The 21911-nt window shown below is 38.7% G+C and overlaps 1 protein-coding gene across 5 annotated transcripts in view; it reads right to left on the minus strand.

Moving 5' to 3' along the window:
* The window catches only part of RUNX1T1 (RUNX1 partner transcriptional co-repressor 1), a 107298-nt gene that overhangs the window by 16215 nt on the left and 69172 nt on the right, over positions 1–21911 (minus strand). For all 5 annotated transcript variants that reach the window (XM_088534117.1, XM_088534120.1, XM_088534116.1 and 2 more), the window contains exons 5-9: positions 19635–19816; positions 11999–12249; positions 10054–10139; positions 9203–9404; positions 743–811 (exon numbers count right to left, since the gene is read on the minus strand). In XM_088534117.1, the coding sequence (XP_088390243.1) occupies positions 743–811; positions 9203–9404; positions 10054–10139; positions 11999–12249; positions 19635–19816 (790 nt within the window). The remainder of the gene's footprint in view (positions 1–742; positions 812–9202; positions 9405–10053; positions 10140–11998; positions 12250–19634; positions 19817–21911) is intronic.

Here is a 21911-nt window from a genome sequence, read left to right on the forward strand (position 1 = left end):
AATAGTAGTTTTACATTTTGACAAATACAGACTTCAAAAGATGAACCCACCTTACACAGACAACAAAACTTGGTGTATGCTGCAAGAATACACCAGCATAACATTTATACATGGGTGCTCTGTATTTACTCTCGTATATCAAATAGCAGCAGCTACTGGTGTTTAGATCAGAAAGCACCAAAACTGCTGCATGTTTGCCATTTAATCAAAAGCTAATTTCCGTCCCTGTGAAAAATAAGGTAGCCAATATATTAGCATCAAAAAAGCAAAACTTAATAGGTTTACGAGCACAGACTTCACTGCTGGCTGACAGGCACAAAAATCTTTTTAAAATTAAGATTTTTTACATTACAGATATGAACTTCTTTCACTTAGGGGTATTTTTTTCTCCTTTGGGATTCACTAGGTAAGAATCATGAAGCTTTTAAAATACCCACACAGAAAATCTTTTTTTTTTTTTAATTACTTACAGACTAAAAACTTTAGCAATATCACATTTCAGCCTGAAAACCTTATAACCCCTGAAAACAGGGGCACTTAATGGAAATACTGATAGTCCCTTAACAACGGCAGCAGATGCTTCTATCATAAAGATTATTTCAGGTTCTGATCAGTTCGGGTTTAAGATTGCTAAATGCAAGTTCTTCTTGTTACTAGAAGGCTCTTTATTCCGCCCGTCAGCGCCTGAACAACTGCACGCAGCTGCCAGCGTAGTGAGCTCGTGTTTTTAAACAGTTCTTACCAGCTTTCTTCCAGATCTCCTCTGGCACGTATCCAGAAGCAGGCCTGTGAAGGAATTCCCGATGTGACTCTACAGGAGGAGGGGGTGGAGAGGGAAAAACAGAGAGCACCATAAGCAACGCTTGGCAGTTCAACAAGGCACAGAAACACCCTTCCCCTCTGCCTACCGCTCGCACAAAACCACGGGAATGTTTGCCTTGCACAGAGTGAAAGGATGCTGTGGCCGTGGCTCGCGGATGTCACATTGCCCAGGTCAATGTTTAGGCCTTGAATGTCTCATCTTAAACCAAGCTTGGACCGATTTGCTTTAATTTGGTTTTACAGTGTTTAAAGTCAACTCTAAATGCCAGTTTTCATGTTTTTAAGGCTGGCTTTGCAAGAGGGAGGGACAGTCTTCATCCTTCATAGTTATGTTTAGGAGAAGTTAAAAAGACAGTCCCGATTTGGCACTTTTGGTCTGGGGAAACAGGATGGCTTCATTCACCTGAGTGAGGGCACATAAAAGCCATTCCAGTGATTAAATAAGGAAAAGAAAGGGCTGTTTCTGCATGTTCACAACTACGCTCTCCTATACAGAGGCTGTGTTAGCAACAAGATTTTCAGAAACAAAAACTTTAACTTCACTTTTTAAGCTCTTAAATGCATATTCCAAAAAAAACTTTAGAGGAGATGAAGTTCATAATTCGCCCAGATTTTAAATCACATTTTGAGATGGATATTTCCCTGCCTCCCCCTTTTTGAAAGCCCAAGAACACAGTAAAATCCTTAATACCGCCTTCAGACACCAGATCAGACTATACAGAACAAAATTCATGTTGGCCTTAAATTCAGCATGAAGACTCTCAGCAAATGAAAAAGTGCTCCTTTCACATAAAATTTGAAATAAGAATTTTAAACTGTTCAATTATTTTTCTATGTAATACAAGCAAAATTCAAAATTTTAAAATGACTACACCGCCGAAATTATTAGTGCCTTTGTAGCAAAGTCAGTTGTCAAAATTAAATTGCTTAGTTTATTACCAGAATACAGATAGGCTCACAGTTTATATTGTTTTAGAAATTTTGCTTGAAGTGAACACAATTCTTCTAATATGCATTTTTTATTCCTTTTAATATTCCTTTTTATATTAAATTATAATGATCAAAACATGCTGTTTGGATGAGAAAAGGCTGAATTGTTGGGTTTTACAGATTGCTTTTTAAACAATTATACGTATACGTGTAGTACTCCTTATACACCGTAGGCTATAGAAACTAAAAAAAAACAAACAAACAAACAAACAAAAAGATATTTAATATTGTGGATACAATGTTTGTAATATTTAGTTTGCTTAAGCCTCCTGTGGTTAACAAAGGTGAAAATGCCAGGTGCAGTTTTAGCTACTCAAAACAGGGAATGCCTGCATAGTCTCCATAGATAATTTGCAATTTCTAGCACATGTATCTGGAGTCACTGCCTGGCTGGACTGGATCTTCCCATCTGAGAAGCAGCTGAGTGGATTTCCCCAGCTCTTGTGCTTATCACTGAAGTAAGGCCTGAAAATAGAATGTATTTCTATGGGCAGAATTTCTCACCTCTCAGGCATAAAGGGTGTGTGTGTGACTGTGTGTGTGTGCACGTGCGTAAGATGCTGCAAAACAGCTAACTATCCATACTGCTACTAAACACCATGATAGAGATAGGTATATCCTGAAAACATGGAAATTTGCAGAATCTGGTGGCTTGTATGATTCTGTAAATTACAAATATTGTGTATCCCTTGGAGGTTTTAAGAATTATGGGAACAGTTGAAAACATTGAAAAGCTCAGGGAAACTTAAGGTAAAGCATTAAAACATGCTTGTTTGCTTTTCCTGAATAACTACAAAATACAGCCAGACTCAAAATGTGACAACGTAAGAGTTTTGTTGTATCTTTTGTCATATTTTCTGTTAGATTCTTCCACATGTTATTTAAGGTACTACTTACTCCAAGGGGATCACAATTCTGATTCAAGCCCTCTACCCCGATACTCAAAAATAAAACAGAGATGTGGAGCTGATTTTTGGTACACATGACTTTCCAAAAACGGAATTCAATGACATAAATGACCAGATTGCCAGTTAATTGTTGAAATTTCCAAAACATAAACATCAATCAAGTTCTTATTCCAACCACAAATGATTTACATGAGGAATGAGATCCTCTGCAATAAGAATTAAATCCAAACTTGTGAGATACTTTCCCATAGTCTGGAATAGAATACACACACAAGAAAAAAAAAAGACAAGAAGCTCTTATGAAGATAATAAAAAACATATTTTCCAAGCAAGAAAAATATTATTAGCATGGCTATTGTTTAGTCAGTGATGATGAGATCACAAAACCAAAGAGTAATCTCCTTTAGGGGACAAAACTACAGGACACGACCAGAGGATCTAATTTTTATGCTAAGGTATGTTTCAGATTAAGAACCACAGAAGATTCTCACTGAAAATAAAACTCAATAAAACTTAAAGATTTGAAGGTCTAGCAGCAAATCCAAAAACCCAGTCACTGAATTTCAGCAAAGTCACTAAAACATTAAACATAAAACCAAAGAAAAAAAGCCATAATGAGGAATAATGCATTCTACTAAATGCATGTCTGCAGCACCCAGAAGTCAAAGGAAATGCTGCCTGAAAGCAGACAGAACGAAATCAAACAAAATTGGAATAACCCGAAGCGACAGGGCAGCTGACATACAAAGGGATAATGGAAGAGGTTTTACATGTCAGAGACAATATAAAAGTTTGCTAATGGTGAAAATGCAACAAAGTTATTAGGCAGAAGAAGAGGAATAGGATGGACAATGCTGAATTTACTTGAAATTCATCTTATGGCATGCTAAGAGCTCGTAATCAGCTTGGTTCCTACCAGACTACACAAAATAGTACATCAAGGAGAGGAAAAAGCATATATACATCAGAATAATCAGAACTTGCCTACAAAAAGCCTAAATGAGGTAAAAATGAAAGCAATTTTTAAATATAAAAAGTTTTTGTAATGTTTTATTTTAGTTTGAAATCTACCTTTCAGGAAGAAAGTCCATGGACTGGCACATAAGAATAAAGATAAAGAATAGAGATCAGAAAAAGACGCAAAAGAATTGTTCTCAGTTCTTTTCCTCACCTGTTGTTGAATAGCAGGGGACAATATCATATGTTTTACAAAATAGTATAATAAAAAAGAATATTTTTATTCCATCCTGGATATTTTTAATAAGAAAGAAAATACCCACAAATACATCCTATCGTCACAATATGGTGTAAGATTCCATATAGTCCCTGGTGTATTAATTTCAAGCATGCATACAAGCACAAGAATCATTGACAATCAATCAATTGAGTAGGTTTCCAAGGTTCAGCAGGCACAGATGCCTTGTACACGACTTATTTCTTTAGATTTTAAGATAAAGAAGAGGTACTGCTAGTACTTAAAGAGGGAGATGTGAAGAGTTGTAGCAGTAGATTTAAATACAGATCTGGAAAATGAAACTGAGACCAAAGCTAGGACCAAAGGACACAAACTTTCACTTGATAATAAGGACAAAAATCAACAACAACAAAAAAGAAAGACTTGAAGGAAAAGTTGTGCTGAAAAATATCAAAAAGTGTAATCCGTATTTGCAAAGAAGGAACTCAAGAGGGGCTGAAAATATGAAAGAATGAAGGTTTTTAATCACTGGATAATGACATCCAAGCCTGTAATGACAAAAGAGCAAGAAAAGGAGCTGAGCAGTTTATACTTTGAGGACCTTTTTGCATTGATTGTATTTTTCAAAACAGGCAGTGAAAAAAATATCCTATACGCCATAGTGAATATTGGAGCTTGAGCCTAATAAAAGCTACAATGAAGAAAACATCATATTGAAAGAACTATAGATTTCATATATGAAAAACGCATGCTTTTGTATGTGCTTATATACTTTCCATACTCATATGCAACTTTCATTTTACTCCACCCTAGAATAAATGTCACATCATTGCAGAGACAAAAGGATAAGTAAAAAAACTATTAAGGGCAATCATTATTGACTGCCTTGCTTATAGTGGTTAAGTTCCAGAGTGTGCCACTCCAAAAGCTCGAATATATAGATACAAACCTGAAGAAGCCTAATAGTGAATCAGCCTAATTGGCTAAATGGAGGGTGGGAAGAGGGGAAGGGGCGAGTTTCAATTATTTTTATGCACATCGTTGCTCTTGTCTCACCTGTAAGATATTTTTATAACTGTTCGAATACTCTTTGAACACACATGAAACTATGGTCAAAGCACAGTTTGAATTGGTCTCTTCAAAAGAGAAGAAAAGGAAAACCATGCAGGTACTGTATTACTGAATCACCTCCAACCAAGATCAAATTCCCAATAACTGACAACTATAGATTTTTTCTTTCTTTTATGACACGTATGAGCTAGTTTGCTAAGCTCCACAATACCAAGTGTTGTATCAGGAATTGATAAAAGTTATCTTAGCCCAAGGAAATAGCACTTGAATACTGGGAACACAAAGAGACGTTTTTGCAGCTGTAGTTCTACGCATGCAATTCGGGATGCCACAATCCAGCCTGAACCTCCAGTGTAGCCAGTGGATTAAGAGCAAGATTTAACAGCATCAGTGACCATGATTACAGGGGCTTTACATGCTGGAATTACAAGTAGTAAATGTTACTGTGGTATTCACAGCATTCCTGCCAGTCCATGGTGAGAATGCCACACATAGCACAGCACTGCTGATGATCTGCAAATGGCAAAGGGGAGAGTTTATATTAGCTGCATGTACAGACATGTCAGCGGGAATGTCCTGGCTAACAGAGAAAGTATTTGAGTGAGCAGCCTTTGATAAAATATAGACCAGCTCTAATATGTTTGTCAGATTTACAAATATATTAAGAAGTGGTTAACCTATGTATTTTTGGTAAATTCCTATCTTTCTGAGACTTCTGGCTTCCTAGGGGAAAACCTGCAGGCACTGGCACTCTCCAGTTGGAGATTTCAAACTCTATTTTGTAAGTTTTCCGGTCAGATAAATTCAACAGATACAAAATACCAACATCATTGTAGATCTTCCGATCTGCACCACTTATCTAGAGACACAGGCTGCACTCAGTAAGGTTATAGATCTTGTTTATAACCCACAATGCTGAAGAACCCTCATCTTTAATTTATCCGACTCGGTGTATTTCAATATACATTGTTTGATACGTGTAATTATTCACTGCAAGGATGAAGTTTCAGTCTCGTAGTCTGTAGTACTGAAATTCTTCAATAGAAATGAAGAAGTGAGATCATGTATTATTCACTTCATAGACCGCCACAGTCTATCAAGTGCAGATATGTAAAGCCTGAGTCATTTTTAGACTTTCAAAAACATCTATAATTGCAACTAAAAGGAATTGACCTATCCTACCTTCAACACACACGTAGAAAATAAAGATTCTTAAGCTGCTAATGCATGAACTGGATTACTAAGTATTAAATATTCCATTTGATTTCTCACGTAAAAATATCACCAGAAAAATATTGAACAAATAAAATATTGAAAAATACTGTGAACTGTCAAATTCAGAAATCTCTTGCAGAGATGTCAAGCTAAAAGAAGCACAAAAATCTTTTGCAGTAATAAAAAAGGTCTATTGATTCAAAATGACCAGCATTTTTTCCAATTTCTTGTGGATCCGAATTACCTATGCTAAATTGCAGTTCCCAGTACTTCAGTGAGAACATAATGTTTACAGTGAGAACTTCTGACTTCACTGATTCTATTTTAATCATACTGAAAAAGAAACAAAGGCACAAACAATGTAGACATATGGCAGCCTTTTTTCCCCCTTGCCAGTGGAGATGACAAGATGGCAATTTTTAAAGGGTGGATTACCTCGTTAAAAAAAATACAAAGGGGAATCACTGACATTTAGAATCCTTGCAGCAAAAAGCAATATTTACTTGCTCTGGCACTTTAATTAAAATATCGGAGGAATTTTTTCAGTGCCTTCATCTCCTCCCTTCCTTCTCCCTTCAAAACCAAAATAAAATAAAAACCGCAACAAAACAGGGTCGAGGCTCACAGATAGGACTTCAATTACATTACACCTGTATTTTCAGTATTTTCATTTTGTTACCTAGATTACTACCAGATTTATGGAAATATAATGATTAGATTTTCTTAGACTCTGAAATTTCAAGTGTCTTGTGCCTTGCATTTCAGATATAAAGCATTTCTTACCAATATTTATGACAGATATAAATACTCTATCACTGAAGCATTACACGTTACATGTCTTCAAGCCCAGGGAAGTAGTTTTTAAGACCAACTAACTAAAAGGGGAGTGTTTGAATGAAATGGACTTGCTCCAACCAGTTAAACTGCAGCCATAACACCACGGACATAACTGTTGTGTCATATAATGCCATATAACGCTGCCACAGGCTGTGTCATTTGTCTTTTTAGGGAATTAGGCTTTGCTGGTTCCAAGAATTCATCTTGACAAATACACAGCCAAGCAAAATGACTCTTTTTTTCTATTTGTTTGCTCTTCATTTTATCAAGAAAATAAGCATTTTTATTCCATCTTTCCTGGATTGTATTATCATCTATAACGTTTTGATGAATGGTCTTGAGTTTCAGTTTCTTGGAGGAAATTACAAAAAAAAAAAAAAAAAAACACTCTCACCTTTCTACTTACAAACTACATTTAAAAAACAGAAGCAAAGAAAAATATCCTTATAGGAATGATGGTCTGGCTCTTTTTGCATTACAGCTTTACTATAGATGGGTAGCACTGTTTTGATCTAGGGCCTTCCTCACAAGTGCTTTTTTTTCAGAAGCAGCAGACGTGATGAACATTTCAGATGTCATATTTATGAGTCTTTCTGTACATTACATTTAATACTATTCATACAAGCCATTACCTGAACGCTTCTTTCTGAGAAGGGCTTCTCTAGAGACTAGACTTATTAGTGAAGCTTGGAACAGCATTTCCATAACCCCTCCTTTCACTGCCTAAAGCTAATTTATAATCCCATTGGCTTAAATCATTGAGGAAAAAGAAAGTCAGAAAGGAAGAAAGGGAGAGAGGGAGAAAGGAGAAAGAAAGAAGGGGAGAAAGAAAGAGAGAAGGAAGGGAGGAAGGGAGGGAAGGAGGGAGGGAAGGAAGAAGGAAGGAAGGGAGGCAGGGAGGAAGGAAGGCAGGAAGGAAGAGAAAGAAAGAAGGAGAGAAAAAAGGAGAGAGAGAGAGAAAGAGGGAAAGAGAAAGAGGGAGAGAGAAAGAGAGGGAGGGAGGGAGGGAGGGAAGGAAGGAAGGGGGGTGGGAGGGAGGGAAGGAGGGAGGGAGGGAGGGAGATTCACTTGTTATGAAGAAGCACTAAATATTACAGTAAGAGCTCTACTGATTTACCAATAGGACTGTGCAGAGGGCATTTTTTAAAAAATTATGTATATGCTATTAAATAGATTTTAGAATTAAAAAGCTATTCTTGAGGAGAAAAAGAACATAGACTCAAAATGTTTTTTTAACCATACATACTCAATTCTTCTAATGACCAGAGTTTATGATGACCGCAGGCAGAGGGCATTTGATACGGCCTTTTTGTGTGTGTGTGAAAGTCAAATTATAGATCAAGAATCTTAGTTTGTTGCTCTCTTCCAAGGAACAGAGAGCAATTAAAAGGCACCACTGAGATATCTCTCTCTACACCTTCCACTTGCCATAAAAGTAACGGGATGGGAGAAGCAGTCCAAATAATATTAAGGAATTACTGGAAGAACACAGAACAAATGCTTGTATTTATACAGCAGTCATCTCAAGCCAATTTTGAGGCATTTTGGTCCATTACCTGGACTGCTTGTTAAGTGGGCTTTGTAGCCTGACCTGAGCTCGGTGAGGCTGTAACTACAACCGGAACAGGGCCCGGGGTGGCTCAGCTACACCTGCAGGAGCTGCAGATGAGAGAGACCGGGGCGTTCAGGGAGGACAACGGCCAATACCCGGTGGGACTGTTGTTTGTTGTATTCAAACCAAGGACAGCTAAGAAGTGCCAGCATCTTTGTATGTCTCTTTATTTCTTTAAAACAGATATTTTCCAAGTCTCAGTCTATTTAGAAGGTTAAAGCTAGCAGTCCAGAAGCACCTAAAGTTTTGCTTATAACATTGGCAGGAAAGAGAGAGAGAAGGGAGTGCGAGCCAAAATATTCTGTTTTCCCACTCCACCACCCTCCTACACTGCTGAATGGAAAGCAAATTCCCAAGCATCACCAAGATCCCCAAACCACGACACATGCAAACAAGACTATTAGAGCACAGAAATTGGAGTGAATTCAGTAATTAGCACAGAGGAAGACCTCATCCCCATCAAGGAGGAAGAATCAGAAGGACAAATCTGAACTTCACCTGCCACTTAGCTCATACAAGACTGATAAAAAAATTTAAGGGAGAATACTGTACCTAATGTAACTGGATCCGGATTCACTGGACTCTGCTGTCTGGAATGACTACTGCTGCTGTTACCGCCTTTTTTTAAATCTTCTGCATCACTGTACCGCCGTATCCAGTAATTCAGCTCCTCACGGTCTGCTTCTTGACACCGCCGGAGCACAGTGAGAGATCGCCTAGTTTTTTCCACCATGTCCATTATACAATTTAACAGCTGTCCACAGTGGTGGAAGAGAGAAATAAAAAAGAACACTCAGTAAACAAAAAATGAACTCACAAACTGACTAACATATAAAGAAAATATTTATGTGCTGAATGCCTGAGTTCTACTAGTGAAAGAGTTTCTCACTGGTCCTTCAAATGTATATGGAAAAACATCTCTTTAGCTGGTGATCCTAATCTATATAGATGTGAATTTATGGGCAAAAGGGAAAGAAAGAGGATGAAAACACTCAAATTACTGTAGACCTATCACTAGTGGGACAGGGCACCACAGCAGCCCAGGGTTATGTGGCACAGAACTGTTGCCAACTAACATTATCAGAGCTAATAAATTCAAAGAACAAATACGATTATCCATTCTATCCGTTCCAAATCCAGGCTTCAGAGAGCAACATCCTATCTGCATTTGGCATTCTATAGCAATTAGGATTCAGCAACAAGCATTTGAACAGCAAGGGCAAATATAAGCTACCTAATGGGGAACATCAGGCTCACATATTAGTCACCAATACTTTGAAAACTTGTCCTGGGATGCAGGTTTGTTTTAAAAGAAAAAGTTATGCTTTATATGCTATTTAACTTGGTTTTGCTTATGGCATACAGAATTCCCTTCAGTCACTTTTACATATAGTCGTCCTTACATGGTCAAGGTGTTTCCATTCTTCTGCCCATTCTCTGTCTGTTAGCCTGTGATCAATCATTTCTTCTTGACGTGTGCCATGCAACCCTGCCAAAAAGGAGCAAATCATGTTTACAGTGTTGGTAGTCCTCTAGGGGGAAAAAAGAAGAAAACAGAGTCTTGAGGATATAAGTGGCAACATACATATCATATATATACATGCATATGTATACATGTGCACTTCCAGATGCACCTGCACACAGAAGCTAGATACCTACTATAGTCATCTGCTGCTAAGCACGCAAATTTTAAGGAAGGTTCTGCAGACATTCCTTAGAATCAGAAATACCTGTTACTTGAAGTTTACCAATCTCAGCACAGATTATGTAAAAACGTTAACTAAACATAGGTACTCCTTAAACGATTAAACCCACTGATAAAAAGAATACACAGAATGTAAGACATATTTAAATGTTTTACAGCATCAAACATCTATTTTGCCACTGTTCTATTCACTTAAACTAGCTTAACTCAATTCTGGGGTAGCTTTATTATGGTGCTCTAACAGCAACGGTTGGTTTAGCTTATTAAAATATACATAGAATTAACTGCCATCATCTTTGAATGAAAAGGTAAAACTGAAGATTTTTGATAACAAATGTAATGTCAAACAGATTCCTTAGCAATCATTACTCTAACTTAATGGAATTCATTCTCAAATATATTTGAAAGAGTTATGATTTCATAGTCATTCTTCTTTTTATGTGGTTATATGGATCTCAAGCTTTCCTTAAGTTTAAAATTAGTCTTAATGTGAAGAAAAATAGGGAAGTAATGGCACAAATTTTAATTTTTATTTTATTAGGAAAGTGCAGTTATTCCAATATTTAAAATTAGATACTCTCATCCTGATAACACCTCTAATAAGTTTCAGATTTTATTATTTATTTTTAAATTCATAAAAAAAACATTCCTGGTCTTGTTACAGAAATATCACTATAAAAATAAATGGAAAAACTTAGGCCTAAGTTCTCTTTAGAACTTTTCCCCTCACTCCCTCCATTTTACTGAATTTACTGTCTCCAGTATTTGTAAGCTCTGTTGGTCACCACACGACCTGTTAAGAACATGATCTCTTCTGACTACATACGTCATTAATATATATTTATTTCATTTGGACTATTTGAAGAAGTGAGCGAGACAATATCTGATAATCAACTTTATCAAACACTAGCAGTACTTCGAAGAGCTGAAAAAATATTAGTATAAGCTGGATGTTATTTCATTAAATGCAGTGATTATTACCATATCAACACACAATCATTGAGGGTTCATCCTTTGAGAGATGTTTAAATCACATGTGGTTAAAATGTAGCAGTTGACCACACGGTAGAACCAAGACCATCAGCACTCCTAGGAAGTGACACTTGCTTTCTGCTTAGACTCCTCTCTACAGCTGCTGATTATTTGTAAATGTCCCTCTTTGACTGAAGATTTGTTTAAAGGAAGAAAAAAATAGTATGTGTGGATGTGAAGTCAGGCAAATCCCAGGTATTCAGACATCTTCATGAAGCAAAATGTGCTGCCAGTGCAGGCCTGCACGGGCTGTGCTGCTCCTGCTGGAGGCCTCCACACATCACCAAGTGAGGTGCTCCTTGAGATGTCACCCAAGGAACATGCCTCCAAAGGCTAACAACTTCCCTCCTGCCTAAACCGAAACAAATTTATAGCACGTTTGTTGCTGTCACAAACGTGGCACTCAAGACAAGAAAGGGCTCTGTTTAGTCAAGCCTGAAATAACCAGGCCATTGGGAGCCTCTAGATGGACAATCATCCACAAAGGCTGTATGTGACGAGCGGGTCTATTTTATCATCAAAAAAATAAAGCCCCAAACCAGAAGAGAGAGTATAATTACAAGGAAAACAGCAGCTTGTCAAGAACAACGCAGCAAATCAACGTGCCTTACCCATAGGTCTGTTTCTGTCCCTGAGGTCCCTGTGGTTGGGGTGTCTGTATGAGTCCCTGTAGTGGTGGGCAATGGCCATATCATCCAAACGGTAATGCTGAGGTGGAGGTGGCGTGGGATGAGGCAGACCATTGGGCTGATAAGATAAGCCATTATTTGGACTGTACCGCTGGCCTGGGCTAATAGTGCAGGGCCGCTTGCTTGGATGCTCTGAGTGCAAAGGCTCTCTGTCAAAGCCGTTTTCTTTGGTTCTGCAAAAGGAAGCAAAGGGACTTTTATTATAGCCCTTTGTGAGCAGGGCTATTTAGACACATGCACCCCCACATGCACACGATGCTTTAAGAACTGAAGTTTACTCTTTATCTGTGCTCCAAATGTGGTTTCGCACAACTTTTAATAACCATGCTCATTCAAAATGTACAAATGACACATTCACCCTGTTTAACTACCCCTGGAGCTTAACAAATACTGGGCAGGTGGCCCTTCCCATGGAACAGCCTAAAAAGCAGCAGTGGAGGGAGAGCAGCATTTGCTGAAGCCACAGGGTGATCAAATCATGCACAAAGCAAAGGGCCAAGCTACAGCCACTCTTAATGCTACTACTGAACACAGTGACTAGGAGAACCTTTATATTTAGGAAATATCTTTTTCTGCAGAGGACAGCACACAGTCTAGGCTGTGTGTTCAGCATGCTGAACCTGCGCTCTAAGTTACGCCACCATGATTTAACCTCCAGGACCAGAACAACATGGTAACAGAAGCTTTTCAGATCAGTCTCGTGGGCAAGAATGACTCGAGAAGAAATGTTTTCTTCACAGGTTTTGTAGCACCTTGGCTATTTCACTACAAGGTGCTGGGCCTGCTGTTAGTTTCACAGAAAGACCTACTTAAATAACCTTCAAGATTCTCCACCCCAATACACCGTAACCGGCAGCGCTTTATCCGGAGGTACCTTCAGAGAGTGACATGAAAGTTACTGTCAGGCCCAAAGTAATAGTGTTTCTAATTTCAGTTTGAACTCTGGACATAAGGAGACCAACTCAGCTAATATAATGCTAATGATCACAACACTAATCTTTAACCTCTGTCCATGAAGGCGAGAGCTTGGAATTTGCACTGAATTAATTTTCCAATAAAACAAAGTAGAAAGAAAAGCTAGTTACTTTACTGGCTTCACAATTGCTTTCAGGGAAGCTTTGTTTCAACATAGAATAGTTCTGATGCCAGTGCAATGACCAAAACCTACAAAAGACTAGCTGTGAAGAGTTATTAAATGTAAATATTTCAAACTGTTCAGCCCCTCCCTCCAAAAATCTTTATCAAACAGATGAGGAAATCCTGCTTTTCTTAAAAAAAAAAAAAGTCTAAGTTGTCTAAAAGCTGAAAAACATTTTATGAAGTCATATAACCTAAGTTCCAGTATAGCTCTCTGAGAACTTCCTCCTCCACGATTTATGGATGACATAAAATCTCCCTAGAAACAAAAATCTTTGGCAGTTTGACAGGAAGGTAAATTTGAACAAATTTTCTTAAATTATTTGCCTGCTGTCAAAGAGGAAAAGTAAACTAACCCTCTTCAGCAAACCACCCCACCAAGCAAGGCAACCATGAGTGACCATCTCTAGAGAAACACCCAGTGTATTCATGGCTGTGTCTCACTAGGACCTCCTTTAATGTCAACGGGCAGAGAAAGAGAGAAGCCAAAGCTTTGCCAATGTCCATGGGGATCAAAGTAAGGACTAGCAATTACCATGAGGACATGAAAAGATCAATTCCACTGTTTTCAGGAGGAACAAAGACAGATTTTCCAGGAATCTCACCACAGTCAGTAATGCCAGTGAAGCAGGCAAAAATATACATTTTATTATATTTAATTATGGTGAAGGGAGGAGAATTTTACACCAGTACAGCAGGACAACTATCATTATTTTTAACAGAGAGATAAAAGAAACACTTTGGTCAACTGGGGTTTATAACTCGTTCCAAAAACAACTGCAGGATTGTAGTAAAAAGGACAGGATTTTATTTTTTAAAATTGTTTGAAAAAAATAATTTCAGAGTGGCAGTTAGAACCATCCCTAACAAGGATGGAGGAAAAATGAAATTGTAAATAAATAATCATCTTCCTCAACTATTTCAAATAGTTCAATGTAGGAAGAGCAAAGCAGAAAACAAAACGTGGGGCCCTGGAAAACAACCAGGAAGTGTGCTTTTGCTTTTTTCTATGCAGTTAGATGCCAAAACAGTATATTTATTACAAATGTTGATAATTGCACCTCATTGTACAGGTACTTCTGGGCTATTTTTAATGCTCTGCACTTTAATTGCAATGCAGTGTAGCAATTTGGACAATACATCAGCACGTCCATTTTCTTCTAGAACCCCTACTTCAACTAACATCGAAACTAACATTACCATGGGAAATGCATTTACCGAAATTCAATTCCTATTTTTGTTATTATGTTGCATAATGCCTGTCAATTGCTTTCTGGGTGTTGAAACCCTAATTCCACAATTTGTTTTTACACTGTCCAAAAAAGCTACTTAGCAAAATGCTAGAATTTGTACATAAACTGCTTTAATATTTCTGACTAAATAAAATATAGAAAAAGGTAGCTGTGAAGTTATGACTTCCAAAGTCTCATCACAAAAGAAATCACTGGCAAATTCACTACAACTGAATATACTGAATAAAACAGTTATAAAAGACAACTAGTCAATGCTTTAGAAGGCCTGACCTCAACCTACTATTCTGCCTCCCTTTTTGATCACAGTCTTACTCATTCTTCTTGGATTCATTTTCCCACTCCCTTGGGACCATGACATTTCCCGAGGTGCCCGAGGCAGCATTCCTGTTCCACAGCAGACCCATATGAGTACTGAAACAAAACAGTCCTGGGTTCAAAAAACATAATTTTCAGCCAGAACCATCTGATTTTACAAAGCAGCAAAATCAGAGTTTGTAAAACAAGATATAGACAGGAAATCACATTAAATGTGTAGGAAGCCTAATTGATACATTTTCTTGATATGTCTTGCATCATATTGGCAACTCTTTCCTTGATGTGTATTCAAAGCTGTGTGTATATTCGCACAGCCATTTAGAAAATTGGTAATATTAAAAAGATGGGGTCCTTTGGCTATAAACAGCAGAGAGATGAGTTTCTCTCGGAATCATTATTTGCCTGCATTAGGGATAGCAAAGTAGGTGCTAGTGATTATCCTGTACCCACTTTAAACAGCTTATGTTGCTTTTAAGTTATCACTTCAATTTATAGGTAATTTCCTGAATAAAAAATAAGATCATGAAAGACTGGAAAATTAACTTTCATCTGATGCAGAATATTACACCAATTTCTAGGAATAGAGAAGTCAACTTATAAAACCAAGACAAAGTCCTTATCCACTATTTATGCAAGCTACTTTTATTTAAACTGGACTTCTGCCAATATCAGCCTGATGACCAAAGGAGTACTAATGTTCTATTAGGGAAAAAATATTTTTTGTTTAGAGTACCACGTGAGATGAAGATGAAGAGATGAATATTGCCATGTTAACTATTTATATCAAGATTTTTTTCTTAAAAATTGTCATAATTACGCAGGCTTCCAAGGAGCATAGCTGCTAGATCTCTTGAGCATCCTTCACCTCATTAATCATGACACTTAGCAGCTTCTTGAAATAACAGAATTTGCCTAAAAGAAGCATCAAAGTTGGCCCCTGTGCCCAGATATCTTCCGTATCAATTCAGTGTCAGGGCACTGAGGGCACACGAAGTGCCACTTTCTGAAGCCACAAAACAACCATAAACACTTTCATTTTCTTCCCATTCTCAATGGTAGACACATGGTAACAGACTTTTTTTGCCTAAGAATCTCCTATATCTGGTTTGTAGGTAACATAAATGTAGTCACTACATAACTCGCTCATTTGCCACACACTTTTTCCCAGCAACCTCAAAGGATGACTAAATAGCAAAAAATGTCTTTTGTAGTAAAGTATTTAGAAACCTGTTATTTACAACTAGGCATTCATTCCCCAAAATAAAAACTCATATTGGCCCAAGTTCTTTTGCTTTACTACAGGAGAATGTAAACTCCAAAAGTTGTAAACAAAATATAGTGAACACTTTGTTCATGACATGTCATGAACAAATTACCAAAATGTGTTGTCTCCTCAGGTGTCAGTTTTTCTCTCTTGCAGTGACTGATGGTTCCCAGTGTTATTACAGAAACAGATTGATCTTTTTAATGAGCTAGTTTAATAGACTCCAAAATCTCACCGTGGCTGCTCATCCGTGTCAGACCATATGCACCAAGAAAACATTCACTAAAACATGAAGCTCTGCTGTCAGATTGCTCTATAAAACCTCACATACAGTAGATTTGGGTATGCAGATAAATAACTAGCACTAGAAAATGCAAATGCAAACAAGATTCTGAAAATATAAGCAGAAAAATACTATATGCAGGTGTATTTTAACAAAAACAAAACCAAAAAACACACAAGAGGTGCATGTGTTTATGCACCACACACACATTCTGCTCTGAGTGCGAATCCCTTGCAAAATTTCACCTCTGCTGGAATCACAGCAGGCCTTCATTTGTTCTTAAAAGAATAATGTAAATATGGAAGAATGTGTGTACCTCTTTCTAATATATTTGTGTGTGCATCTAACATAGGTGTATATATAAAATACACGTACTATTTAGGCAGCCATCCCCCAGGGGTAGTGAAGAAGATAATGCCATTTACTTTAGTGAGAGGCATCTCTCTTAAATGTTCTATTTGCACTTAGTTCCCCTGAAAAGGCATTGCCTTCTAGTCATGATTTTTTTTTCATATTTTAGCAACAGAGTAGTAGCAGCCACTCCCACTATATATTTATCAGTGCATTTAAAAACTACCCCGAGATCTAAACAAAAGACATATTCCTCCAGATGTTTCCTTCTGACACTCTACAAAAAATTAAAATTAATCAATACCTTAATGAACATTAAGCAAGGCAATACTGGATTTCAATACTCAGTGGGTCTAAGCATGATCTGGGCCTGAGGACAGCTTTTTGGGGGTTGGCTTTCCTTGTATTATCCAAACCGAAAGGCATGCAAACTCCCATGAAGAGTGGGAAATACTCCCACGCAAACCCTCAAATTCAGAACCTTTCCAACAGGCTCCTGTTCATTTTACTGAATCTGCAGTACAGATATTTTTGGGTGCACAAGACTATTCCACTGGTCCTGATTCAGCTGAAACTACAGTTGTTCCTTTTCTGTATAACTTTGATCACAGTCAGTGGAGACCCAGCCACAACTAACCAGCAATGGGGTCCACATTGATATTGAAACTCCAAAAACGGTGCTTACTTTTTTGACTTAAGGAACTATTCCAATAGGTAAATTAGGCAGTCTTTTAAGGTCATCTTTGACAGCAATCAAACAACCTCTGGTCAAAACAAAAGGATATATGTTTCAGAAATACTACTTTTACAGAATCAAGGAATCTAATTTCAAGCAGTCCACAAAAACTACTGCTTAATTGCTTAGGCACCTCTGAGGCTATACACACTGTGTTTCCACCCACAAAACAGGCTTATTCTGCCACCTGATGTGCTCAGGCCAGGCACAACTTCCCTAGGCTGTCTTGGTCCTTCTCTCATGGTTCACTTGGAATTCATAAACTGAGTCTTTGTCTACTTGGGTTGCTTTGGAGGCCTCATGCAGAAGATGTACTTTGATCCTGCTTAAAGTGCTGGCAACACCAAGCTCTGATCAGCCTAAAGCTCAGATCAGCCGCTAGATTAATGCAAAGCTCGGATGAGCCAGACGAGATGGACACAGTGAGCCCATGCAGAGCCACCAGCAGAGACAGAAACCTGGATTTCAGCCTCTCTGCAAACCAAGGCCATCAAACTCACCAGTCCCATCTCCGAGGTGACCATCCTCAACCACAACACTCTGTAAAACTCTCCAGCCTTCACCCCAAGGCTGTATTACTAAACCGAAAGGAATTCAAGACTCCCAGAGCTGGAAGGAGTATGAGGAAGGCCTTCATTCCTCAGGAAATGGTACTTTAGTGAAAGCTATCGGGAAGGCATGTCCCTCTTCTACATTCTCTGTTAACCAAGACCTCACCGACTTAAAGAGATATTTCAATGCGTGTCTGTCTGTTTGGAGAAGACACAACACTCTACATCTGACATTGGTCTTTACCATGCTCATATTTAAGTTAAGTCACAGAATAATACACAGAACATTTTGTTTCTACACGTTTTGGTACACTACTCTGCAATGGTTGAGGATATGCAGCCCCTCTGCTACACAGGGCTGAATTGCAGTCTTCCCTTTCCAAGGAGTAACAAACTACAAGGATAATTTCTGAAAATTAGGCATCTTTCCTCAGTTCTATAAGCAAGTGAAATATGACCAAAGGCAAATGCATTTCAAACCCTTTCTTTTATCTAATGGCTACGTTACTTTAATATTTTTACTGTTCAATTCCTGCTATGAGTAGCTTCAAATATTACTAGAGACATTTTTTAGAAGTAGCAGCTCTGAATCATGAATCTCTAATGCACAAATATGCTCAAATATTTGGTGCTGAATTTCAGTCTATGAGCCTCAACAGCCTTCAGATTTTGTTTTCTTCTTAAATTTCCTGTTTTATGCTATCACTCTCTGTCTATACACAAAAAAGTCACCTGTACAAAACTTGCAATCTCTGGAGGCTTTGCAAATCTTGCTCTTTTTCCTTTCAGAGATAACCAGGACCCTGGCAATATCCTGTGCATGCAGGTAGAGGCATTTGTCAGAGCACTCGTGGCAAAGAAAACTAGCAAAAATACAGTATTTGGGCCTCCCAAAGGTAATATTTACATGCCAACTGAATTTCTAACTAAAGGCAACTAAAAGGCAACTAAAAACAAATAACCACAAGAGTCATTTTCTTGTAATACTAAACACAGAAGTTTATTCAAATAAGAAAAAGAGAAAACGGTTCCAGCTCCCTAAAGCTAGTGTAACACAAACACACATGTGCTCACTTGCTCTCTGCTTTCACAGGGAACCTTCCTCTGCTCAGCAATACAACTGATTTCAGTGAACAACTCTGCTTGAAAGAAATGTTAAACATATCCTAATGCACTGTGTAAAACACAGCAGACCAGAATTAGGAATCAAAGCTCTGGATGTGCTCTGGAGCTTGCCTTGTGCTTCCCAATATAAGTGCCGATCTATTCGCCCTCTATTTAATATTTATTGCAGCAAAGCCTTCCATACAAAGTATTTACATACAGAGCTGGAATGATCTGCTAATCACTTTAAGCTGTGCAGAAACACTATGCACCAAATAGTTACTATAGCTGTGTCTGTTCTGCATTATTTCTATTTAGATACGGCCACATTGGCTCCTTGGGCTTGTCACGTGCAAGCCCAGGGTCCTGCTGTCTGGCGTCAGTGTGTGCGTATCTGTGTACACACAGCCACAGCCACACACTGATTCACACGTCTGTACACACATGCACTCATGCACAGCTGCAATCTCACCACTGCAAAGGGGTAAGGACACGTGAAACCAGGGCAAAGCAGCAGAGCTGCCCCCGTGCATGCACCGGCCCGTGCGACCCCGGCGCTCTCACCTGTCTGGAGTTCGCCTCTTCCCGTTTTCGTTCACATCGAGAAGCAGCTCTGAGGAGTCAACAGGTGAGGTGGTGCTGGCATCCAGAAGCAGCTGTTCGTGCTGAGCGAGGTACTGGGCTGGGTTCTGCTTGGCTAGCCTTGCACAGTGCAGCAGCTCCCGCTGGAGCAGGGGCAGATTGGCCTGCAAGAGCATCGCGCACGTTAGGGGAGCGCCGCAGCGGCGCGCGGGCTCCCGCGCCAGAGATGGAGCAGAAGGAATCAGAAATCAATGAGGAGCCCACACGGGGATGAACCTGTTTTGCTCCTTCTGAATTACAGCTATTGCAGCGGGCTGAGCACAAGCGGCGGCCGCATTAGAGGGTCAGGGCTCGGCTGAGGTGAGTGTGCATGAAAAAACGGGAGCCTGGAAATGCAAGTGCTACAAGGAAACCAGGCCTGAGCTCCATATCTCTAAAAGGGCAAGAGCACAGCCTTAGCCTACCTCACCTTTCCTGACATCCGGAGCCCGTGTTTCTACGGAGCAGCGGTTCCTTACGAGCAGCAAAGCCCCTCGTTGCCCCTTGTGACTGCAGTTAATACTTATAGATCTTTAGAAGCCTTAGGATCTGTGGCTTTATGTTGCCTCTGTCCCCTTCCTTCAGGGGGCTGGGGAGAAGGGGATTGCTCTCAGCATGCTCCTAACACTTGCAGTTACACATGAAGATAAGGATTACAATAAAATCCCATGTTCCAGAGCTTCCAGAGTTAATCACCTGGAGGACTAAGTTCCTCCTCCTGGGCTGATATGGCTTAAAGTATTTTTTCTTTTTTACCTTCCTGTCAAGGCTCCAGAGAACTTGGGTCACTGTCTGCATTGCACCCTGGTCAGATATTGTACTGGAAATACTTACTGATCCCCGAGTGGTGCATTTGGTGCCTACTCTGGGGTCATCCTTAGCCCTGTCTCTTGCCAGATTTGGGACTGGAGTGGAATTGTGTCTCCTTTACCTCAGAGCAGACAGTCAAACACTGTGGGAAACTGCTTCCTGCCTTGGCAGCATTATCAACGCACTGATACTAGGGTAATCCAGGCACCCCTTACTACTGACTTGTGCCATAGAGTGATGGGCTGGGACTCTCTTGTGAAGCTTTTAAAAACAACAATGAAAAGTAACTTTTACTATCACTTCCTCCTCTTAAGATAGGCAAAAAAAACAGCATTCTGGAACATGAACTCTTTTCAGACCTCCACAGAAGTATTTTATTTTGTGAAATTACTAAAGAAAAACTTATTTGACTATTAAATTGTCTATCTTTCACTTAGTTTCATCATAGTTACATCACATAGCAAGGGCTGGTATGGTACAGTGTTTGGTTTAGAACTGTGAAGCAGTATTTGGATGAAAGCATTTAGAGTGAAGAAAAATGGTATTTGAAAAGTTTCAGTTCAGCACAATTACACTAAATCTGCTAGAGGCATAAGCATAAAAAGAACTTCCTCAAGAGATAACTGATTTATTGAAATAAAAAATCTGGAATTCTTTAGTTAAGTTAGTGGAATTAATCAGCTGCCTATGGTCACCGTGACCTGGATGATGCACAAGAGAGAAGTGCTGCTGAGGCAGCTGCAAGCAGAAGTCACAGGCTCTGGGGAGGTTTAGACCTTCTATCATTCAAGGTTTAGACAGTGTCTTAGCCCCCTATACTGATTTTACAATTACAGATTAAAAGAAAGGAAAACATCTTTTTAGCCAGCACTCAGATCAGTTTTTCACTTGGAAATGAACTGTATTAAGCTGAAAAGAAACATTATCTCTGCACCTGCAAAAAGAGCTGCAGCTTCAAAAGGCTGTTTTATCATTTCAGTGCTCATTCCAGGTAATTAGCTAATAATTCCCCATTGTTGGGTGTTCCTACCTGCTTCTTAACTTCAGCAACAGAAATATTTCAGCATTATAATTTAAATTAAAATGACTTTATTAGACTATAGCATACTCAGGCTTTGATGTTTTTGTAATTGCAAGTTTAAATAAATGATTTACAGCCACATTTTTTAAAAAATATAAAAAGAAGAAAAGATTTAAAATGGGAAGAATTTTTATACAGAAAGCCCAGAACACCTCATAATCATCAAATCATGTTGTGATACTGATGCTTAAAACAAATATGCACAGCATTTATATTGAAAAATAGTGTTGGCAGGAGCTGCACACATGCACCATGTACTACTTGAATTTAATAGACTAAATCCCCATTGATATTAATATAGAAAATGTGCAGAAAGGGCTCCTAGCCAA

Source organism: Tinamus guttatus, unplaced genomic scaffold, assembly GCF_059628265.1.
Source record: "Tinamus guttatus ecotype Peru unplaced genomic scaffold, ASM5962826v1 Tinamus_guttatus_pri_ptg000542l, whole genome shotgun sequence".
Classification (NCBI taxonomy): domain Eukaryota; kingdom Metazoa; phylum Chordata; class Aves; order Tinamiformes; family Tinamidae; genus Tinamus; species Tinamus guttatus.